The sequence below is a fragment of the Salmo trutta genome, chromosome 35 (genome assembly GCF_901001165.1).
Source record: "Salmo trutta chromosome 35, fSalTru1.1, whole genome shotgun sequence".
Lineage (NCBI taxonomy): Eukaryota > Metazoa > Chordata > Actinopteri > Salmoniformes > Salmonidae > Salmo > Salmo trutta.
Window position 1 is genome coordinate 9,836,717 of NC_042991.1, and position 9,410 is coordinate 9,846,126.

Sequence of the window (9,410 nt, forward strand, 5' to 3'; positions counted from 1 at the left end):
TAGAAACTTCAGAGGGTTTTCTATCCAAATCTACTAATAATATGCATATTCTTGTTTCTGGGAAAGAGTAGTAACCAGTTTAAATCGGGTACGTTTTTTATCCGGCCATGAAAATACTGCCCCCTAGCCCAGATAGGTTAATGTAACCGCTGTGTCAGATTTCAAAATAGCTTTACGGCGAAAGCACATTGTTCAATATTCTGAGTAAAGAGCTCAGCCATCAAAGCAAGCTATACAGTTACCCGCCAAGTTCTGGAGTCAACAAAACTCAGAAATAGTATTATAAATCTTCACTTACCTTTGCTGATCTTCGTCGGAATGCACTCCCAGGACTCCCACTTCCACAAGAAATGTTCATTTTGTTCGATAAACTCCATATTTATGTCCAAATACCTACATTTTGTTCGCGCGTTCAGATCACTATTCCAAAGGCATAATACGCAAGCGCAAAACCCGAGACGAAAAGTCAAAAAGTTCCATTACCGTTCGTAGAAACATGTCGAACGATGTTTACAATCAATCCTTACAGTCTTTTTATCATAAATATTTGATAATATTCCAACCGGACAATAGCGTATTCATTACAGAGGAAAAAGAAGGAACGGCACGCCTGCGTGACTGCGCAGTAAACAACTAATTTGCCTCAGGCAGTCCAATTGTTGAGTCAGCTCTTATTCTCTCCCCAGTAACAGTAGAAGCATGAAACAAGGTTCTAAAGACTGTTGACATCTAGTGGAAGCCTTAGGAAGTGCAAAATGAACCCTAAGTCAATGTATACTGTATAGGCAATCACTTGAAAAACTACAAACCTCAGATTTCCATACTTCCTGGTTGGATTTTTCTCAGGTTTTTGCCTGCCATATGAGTTCTGTTATACTCACCGACATCATTCAAACAGTTTTAGAAACTTCAGAGTGTTTTCTAGAGTAGCAGGCAGTTTACTATTGGCATGCCTTTCATCCGGATGTCAAACTTCTGCCCCCTACCCTAGAGAAGTTGAAGGTAAGCAACAACACATCTGCCACGCTGATCCTCAACACAGGGGCCCCTCAGTTGTGCATGCTCAGTCCCCTCCTGTACTCTCTGTTCACTCATGACTGCACGGCCAGGCACGACTGGAACACCATCATTAAGTTAGCCGATGACACAACAGTGGTAGGCCTGATCACCGATAATGCCGAGACAGCCTATAGGGAGGCTGTCAGAGACCCGTGTGGTGCCAGGACAACAACCTCTCCCTCAACGTGATCAAGACAAAGGAGATGATTGTAGACTACAGGAAAAAGAGGACAGAGCACACCCCCATTCTCAACAACAGGGCTGCAGCGGAGGAGGTTAAGAGTTTCAAGTTCCTTGGTGTCCACACCACCAACAAACTAACATGGTCCAAGCACACCAAGACAGTCGTGAAGAGGGCACAACAAAACCAATTACCCCTCAGGAAACTGAAAAGATTTGGCATGGGTCCTCAGATCCTCAAAAGGTTCTACAGCTGCACCATCGAGAGCATCCTGTCTGGTTGCATCACTGCCTGGAATGGCAACTGCTCGGCCTCCGACAGCAAGGCACTACAGAGGGTAATGCGAACGGCCCTGTACATCACTAGGGTCATGCTCCCTGCCATCCAGGACCTCTATACCAGGCGGTGTCAGAGGAAGGCCCTAAAAATTGTCAGTCTCCAGCCACCCTAGTCATAGACTGCTCTCTCTGCTACCGCATGGCAAGCGGTACCGGAGTGCCAAGTCTAGGTCCAAGAGGCTTCTAAACAGCTTCTACCCCCAAGCCATAAGACTCCTGAACACCTTGACATTGACTCTGTACCGGTACCCCCATGTATATAGTCTCGCTATTGTTATTTTACTGCTGTTCTTTAATTACTTGATACTTTTTTTTCTTATTCTTATACGTATTTTTTTATTTTTAAACTGCATTGTTGGTTAGGGGCTCGTTAGTAAGCATTTCACTGTAAGGTTGTATTCGGCGCATGTGACTAATAGAATTTGATTTTGATTTGATTTTGATCATGCTGTGGGGATTTGTTTCATGGTGGCAGCATCATGCTATGAGGGTGTTTTTGCTGGTGGAAGCATCATGCTGTGGGGATGTTTTTCAGCGGCAGGGACAGCGAGACTAGTCAGGATTGAGGCAAAGGTGAACGAACCTCAGTCTGGGACGAAGGTTCACCTTCCAACAGGACAATGACCCTAAGCACACAGCAAAGACATTGCAGGAGTGGCTTCAGGACAAGTCTCTGAATGTCCTTGAGTGGCCCAACAAAGTAAATAAAGGGTCTGAATACTTAAGTAAATGTGATATTTCAGTTTTTTATGAATCAGCAAAAATGTCTATAAACCTGTTTTTGCTTTGTCATTATGGGGTATTGTATTTAGATTGATGAGGGGGAAAAAACAATTTAATCAATTTTAGAATGAGGCTGTAACGTAACAAAATGTGGAAAAAGTAAAGGGGTCTGAATACTTTCCGAAGGCGCTGTATTTGTATGCATTGTAGAAACTACAGGGGACAAACAAATTGGCTTGTCCCACTGGTGATGTTTAGAGGTGTAGTGACATGTTTTGGGGATTTAGAGAGAGCTATCTATTATTTTGAATGCTAGACAGTGAGCAAAAGTATTTCATATATTTATAGATCAATTTAAGCAAAGATGTCTATTAAAATACCTATTTTTTTTACTAGTGTGTCCCTCAATTGTGTGTAATTGGTGTGACCGCCTTGAAAAACCCTGATTACAAAGATATGCAAGGACCTTGAGCATTCTGAAGAAAAAAAAACGATTAGCTAATCAAACTCTTTTAGAATGTCATACATTTAAGGATTCCGTCAATAATTTGGTGTATAAATCCAAAGTGTCATTTCAATTTAAATGAAGGGAAATAAAATAGACTGTAACTTTATTGTCCATCCAGGATGGAAATGTTTCTTTGGCATCATCTTACATTAAAAGGATCACATACATTCTCACATTATACACATTTATACCAGTCAGTCCATCATACTGCATACACTAAAATCATGGAGGACATTGATGCATTCACTCACAACTAACTGCTGCCCCAACTGCACTGGATAGATAAGTACATATACCGATACAATTGCATTTAGTAGCCCAAAAGCACAAGGAACAAATCCATGTTTGAGCATGTTCTTTTAGGCCATGGGCATTCTGAAGCGCCGGCCAGAGGGAAGCCTCTCGAACTGAGGGTGTAGAGGTTGGCAGGGGTCCCCAATGACAGCCAGTGCCTTCTTTTTGGTTGCCTTGTGGAACAAACTGCTCCTGTGCCTGTGGTCGACCAATTACTTTTTTTCCTCACGCTCAGATTACCATACCAGACTGTCATATTGAACGTGAGGATGCTTTCCATCAAGCTGCTTTCCAGAACATCCTGGCTGAGCCCAAACCCCTTCAATTTCCTGATTAAAAGCTTGCGCTGTCTTGCTTTAAAAAAAGTATGCATTCTCTGTAAAACTCAGCTTGTTATCAATTTGTGTCCCTAGGTATTTTAAACACTTAACAACATCCACTGGTTGAGCAAAATGATTAATCATATCACTTTAGTAAATGTTTTTTAAAGGATGATTTAGAACGTGAAGATGTACCCAAATACATTTAAATAAAGACAAAGTAAAATAAAAAACGGGGCAATATATTTTCTAAAATGCCAGGATCAAATGCCACCGTTATGAAAGAACGTCCCACTCCATAACGTCAAATTGAAAAGCAAATGCTGTAAATATTTACAAATTATTTTTTTTTAAATAACTAAAATGTCTTGGTTGTATATATATATATAAGTATTCACCCCCTTTGTTATGGCAAGCCTAAATAAGTTCAGGAGCCTTATTAACAATTCACATAATAATTCCATGTTCCTCAGTGTGCAAGGACTGGGAGTTTTTCAGGATGAAAATAAACGGAATTGACCTAAGCACAGCTAAAATCCTGGAGGAAAACCTGGTTCAGTTTGCTTTCCTCCAGACACTGGGACATGAATTCACCTTTCAGCAAGACAATAATCTACACTAAATCTGCTTGAAAATCTATGCAAGATTTGAAAATGACTGTCTAGCAATAATCAACAACCAACTTGATAGAGCTTGAAGAATTTTTAATAGAATAATGGGAAAATACTGCACAATCCAAGTGTGCAAAAGCTATTACAGACTTGCCCAAAAATACTAACAGCTGTAATCGCTGCCAAAATAATAATAATTTGGGGAGTGCATATATTTGTCCTGTCACACACAACCCACTGTTACACACAACTGAATTCAACATTGGTTCAATGGTATTAAGTGGAAACAATGTTGATTCAACCAGTGTGTGCCCAGTGGGAAGTGTGTTTCTTGTATATCCCAACTCCCCCACAGGGAGTGGAGTCAGAGCCGGGGTCACCATTGTCCAGCACCCCTGGAGTTAAGTGCCTTGCTCAAGGGCACAGGAACAGATTTTTTTTACCTTGTCGCCTCCGGGATTCGAGCCAGCGACCCTTTGGTTACTGGCTCAAGATATATTCATTATTTTTCATTAAAAACATTTTTGGGGACATTACAGTGTATTTTGTGTAGATCGTTGACAGAAAATAACAATTAAATCCATTTGAATCCCACTTTGTAACACAAAAATAATTGAAGAAATCCAAGGGGGTGAATACTTATGTATTTTACTCTACTTTCTGTAATATTATAGAACAATGCCCTAGAAGCAAAAAAAAACAGCAAGGATGGCAAGTAAATTTGATCCCTGTAGTGACCATTTACCTAGATTCAGGTCCAGGCCAAGGTCATAAAATATATACCCTAAAGACAATGACAGGCTTTATAAGGAGAGAAAACCATATGTTCCACAAATCTAATAGCTTTTCTGTGCGAACATGATAAACAAATTATATCGGGGGTTGCTGGCCGTACTTTACAAGATTAGGCTGTAGAAGCCCAGAGGCTCAGGGGATTCAAAGGCCAGTGTTCCCACTGGTCCAGAAATATTTAGGAGGCTGGTTGCTTTAGTGCAATACAGTCTTATATCCTAGCCATGGCTCTTTTCTGTAGAAATTGTTTCATTATTAGTGCTGGAAAAACCGTCCAAACTTCCAACCAAATTTACATTGAACGCGACAGAAAAAGTTCCAAAATGTACAGTGTGTTCCATCAGTCACATAGACTTTTTAGTTTACCCTGTGAAATGAATCTGGCAAGTTTGTTGGAAAGAGAACTGAGACAAGCTCCGCAGCCAATTTATAATATCCTCAGATTGAATCAAACAAAATAGGACAAGGTTTAACTCTGGATACATGTATTCAAAATATTTTTACTTCTCTAATGGACTTTCCCACACTTATATGGATCTAGCACAATGCAGTTTACTTGCAAAACATTCCTACTGTAAATATGCCTCCTTTTATATCTCTCAAATGAAACAGTGGGTCACGGTTTTGATAAATAGCTGAGCCAGAAGAAGTAGGTCTACTTAGGGGAAAAACTGGTTTGTGTTGGAGGCCAAGTGACGACATTGTGATGATCTGTGTTCGGCTCATATAAGAGTGGCCATCCTCCCAGAACGCTCTTCAGAGGAGGCCAGATGGTGATGATGATAATATATGGCGAATGAACACGGAGAAACAGCACATCTTGACTGAGACCACAAAGCACTGGAGATAAGGTGAGTTAGCCTCAAGGGCAACTGGGATCTTCGTGGAATGAGAAAGATAAAGGGGGGAAATGTTTCGTTGTGATTAACGGCAGTGTTTTATGTTTTTTAAGTTTATTGTATGAGGTGCATGCTACATTTGGGCAAGATGGATAAAGTTATTCTAAGGACGTAAAGAGATATAATTCAAAGTGGCTGAATTGGGATGGATCCAAGTAGAAAAAATAGGTTGAACACACATCTCAACATATAATGAATGGGCCATTTTTACGGTCAGGAAAAGGAATACTGTTTAAAAATTGAGCACAGATAGACAACACACGCAGAAGCTAAACAGAGGACAAACTGAGCTTTTATTTTTTTTGCATAGTTTTGAAAATGTGCTATTGCTTCAGTTATGTAATGTACCAACACAAGTCAGGGCGCTGCTATCTTTTCTTATCAGAATGAATCAAGGTCTAGTAATGTTAGCAGACTTGAGGGATTCCTGAGCAGTTAGTCTACTCCCATCAGTGAAACACCACACTGGTACCTGTTTCTTGTTAGTCATGAACAGTATTTCACATTTTCCACTGTTAAAAGTACAGGAATGACTCAGTACGCACAGGAAAAACCCATGAATCCTTATGTCACCCCTTATGTGGATTCTAAAATTGTGTCTCCTTTTCCTTAGGATGTTGCAGTTCAATGATTTCAAAAATGTTTGACACCCGTGTGAACAAACGTGGAAAAAAAGACTAATAGATAAATCATTATTTTCTTCCAGGTTCCCAATGTTCCGGAACACAACCGAGAGGCTCCTCCCCACTGAGGACCCTCACTCAGAGCTGGATTGGACTGAGTTTGACCCCTACAACTGTACACTACTGTACAACTACACTGCAGCCTGGGACTGGCTCTCCACCTACCAGCCAGCCTACCTGGTTCTGCTCAGTGTGGTAGGCGTGTTGGCCAACGGCCTGGTTCTCAATGTCTTTTGCCTGCAGAGAAAGCAATGCACCGTGGCCGATGTCTACCTGGGCAACCTGGCCGCTGCCGACCTGGTCATAGTGTCCTGTCTACCCTTCTGGGCCGCTACCATTGCTAACGGCTACCACTGGGCGTTCGGCGAGCCAATGTGCAAGCTGGTCAACGTGGCCATCTCCATGAACTACTACTGTAGTGTTTTCTTCCTGGTGCTGGTTAGTGTCGATCGCTACCTGGCTCTGGTCCGGCCCATGTGCCAAAGCCGACTGCGGAGGGCGGCCTGGGCCAAGCGCATCTGCCTGGGGATCTGGATCATGGGGTTCCTGCTGAGTTTGCCCATCCTGTTCTTCCGCAAGGTGAAATACGTGGCCAAGGCGGGGGTGACAGCCTGCTACTTGGCTTACCCCCATCCGGACTGGGAGATCCAGCGCAATATCACCAATAACGTGGTTGGGTTCCTGCTTCCTGTGATAGTGGTGGCGTACTGCAGTCGCCACATTGTGATCGCTCTGAAAAATGGTCAGATCAGAAAAACTCCTGGTGTGAGGTCAGAGAGGAAGGCCACACAACTGGTCCTAACCGTCCTCACAGTCTTCCTCATCTGCTGGACACCCTACCAGGTGGTGCGCTTCCTGGACACGCTGGATTATTTCCAGGTCACTCCAGGGTGCCTCTGGGGTCACATTCTGGACATTAGCATACAGCTGTCCACATACCTGGCATACGCCAACAGCGCCATTAACCCTTTCCTGTATGTCATTGTGGGGAGACACTTCAGGAAGAGAGCAAAAGAAGTGTTCAGGACAATGTTAAACCGCAGATTGACAGAGAAATCGTTCCTGACGGTCAATTTCACTTCCAGTGGAAAACTGGACACTCAAAGGATACAATGTAAACAGCTAGTGAAACAAACTGTGATGATACAATGTGAACAACTTGTGAAACAAATTGTGACGTGACAAGAGTGTCTGTCTTGAAGTCTGTCCGTTCGTCCATCTGAACTGATCCAGACTGAACATTTAATTTTCAGCTGTTTTTACTTGTAAATTGTAAATATGTTCTTTCTTCTAATCGGATCGATCTCCATCAGTCGTTTGTGTGAGACCAAATGAGGTGAACAAGTGATCAGGGACTTCCAGATGATTTCTGTCTTTGTTAAACTTGTAATTACCGGAGGACATCTGTTCCGGATCATTAAGACGTTTATTAATACAAATAGTCAATTTATCTGTCTACAATATTCTACCTCGTAAGCAATCTAACTCCTGTTTTAATTCCTTTTTTGATTTATGGAGAAATACAGACTACAGACTCCATTCGGGTGCACGACACTGAAGATTTATGCTGTAATATAGGCACTAAATTACGACTGTCCGGTGTAGAAGATGAATCTAAATGTGATCTATGAAGTATTTTATTGTCATTGAGACCCTTTTCACTTTGATGGAGTGTGCGACTATGAGAAATGATTCTCCTAGAGCAGGACCAGGAATGGGACGTGTTGCACTGTGGACTAATTTAAATGTAAAAGGTCATATTGTCCTTTAAGCTCATATCATGTTTGCTTCTTGGCCACTAAATCAAGAGGTTCTGGTTGAAAGGTCAGTATTTCTTATCAATCCGGTGCAAAAAAATATTTTGTTGTAAAAATAACTTTTGTATGTATCAAAATGCTGTCCACTACCGTGATGACGTAAATAAATCAATGCGGGGTTTGAGTGCTAAGCAGAGCTCTATTACCCAGTAGTCTTTGTGCTCTGTTGACCAGACTAATACTTGTGTTATGACAACTCCTAACACTGATATACTGCGTGGAGCACTTTGCTTGTACCAACAATCAGCTTGTCTCAGACCACACTGTTCTCACAATTCTTCTGGCTACTTACAGTACACCCTCTATGACATCCCTCTAATGATACATTCATCAAGTGTTAGACTAAATATTTTAGATTTTTTCCCCCATTCATAGTGGATGTTGAGCCAAAAATGAGAGTTTATATGAGCATAAACTGAAAACCTGTGGGACATTCTCTAAACTTAAATGAACCTTATAAAGAAACATTCCAATGTACCTGGAGTTGTACTGTATGCTGTTTGAAGGTCACAGAGTAATTACCAGAAAGGTCTTTCTCCTCTGTTGTCCTGCGTGCAGGTTTACTACTGTTTGCCCTCGTTGGTTCCGAGACAGATGGAAATGTTCTGCACAGGCTCAGTAGGGCCACTGTAAAATGGGCACACTGGCGCTGCCAATGGCAGCCATCAAATAGCTTTCAAGAGGTCTAATAGAGATTGGCATAGATTACGGTGCATGTGTTTAACTCACCTCTAATCAGGGCGAAACACTGTTTAACTCAAACAAGTATATTTACATTAAAGAAACACCTTCACCCCATAGACATAGCATGGCACTGCTCCATTGTTCATTGTATTGCATGATAATATATGAGCTATGATAATAGCCCATCAATCTGCCTATGATCAGGTTCTTCACATGCTAACCAGGAATAGACTATGCTCCTTCTATGCCCCCTTGGGGTGACACACTGGCCATTATGGCAGTGTAATGATGTTTGAAGAGTCTGCCATGATGCTGCCATTAGAGATAAGGCGCATCTGGAAATAACAACAACCGTAACATTGGGGCTCACTGTGCTTCACTGCTATTGGATCGATCATTTAGGCGGTTATGGATAGAATACATGAATAAAATGAGCTCCCTCAGGGCATGTAGTTGTACTGGGTTATAAACTGGGTTGTGTTCAGTCGGGACAAAACGTTT

The 9,410-nt window shown here is 41.8% G+C and overlaps 1 protein-coding gene across 1 annotated transcript; it reads left to right on the top strand.

The window, feature by feature from the left end:
- Positions 1 to 5,595: 5,595 nt before the first annotated feature.
- Positions 5,596 to 8,370, top strand: LOC115175219 (B2 bradykinin receptor-like). The gene is made up of 2 exons (XM_029734466.1): positions 5,596 to 5,677; positions 6,432 to 8,370. The coding sequence occupies exon 2, from the start codon at positions 6,439 to 6,441 to the stop codon at positions 7,588 to 7,590; it is 1,152 nt and encodes a 383-aa protein (XP_029590326.1). The 5' UTR covers positions 5,596 to 5,677; positions 6,432 to 6,438; the 3' UTR covers positions 7,591 to 8,370.
- Positions 8,371 to 9,410: the final 1,040 nt, after the last annotated feature.

Excerpts from the sequence above, each read along its gene's own strand:
- LOC115175219 (XM_029734466.1), top strand. The coding sequence starts at position 6,439 with ATGTTCCGGAACACAACCGAGAGGCTCCTCCCCACTGAGGACCCTCAC.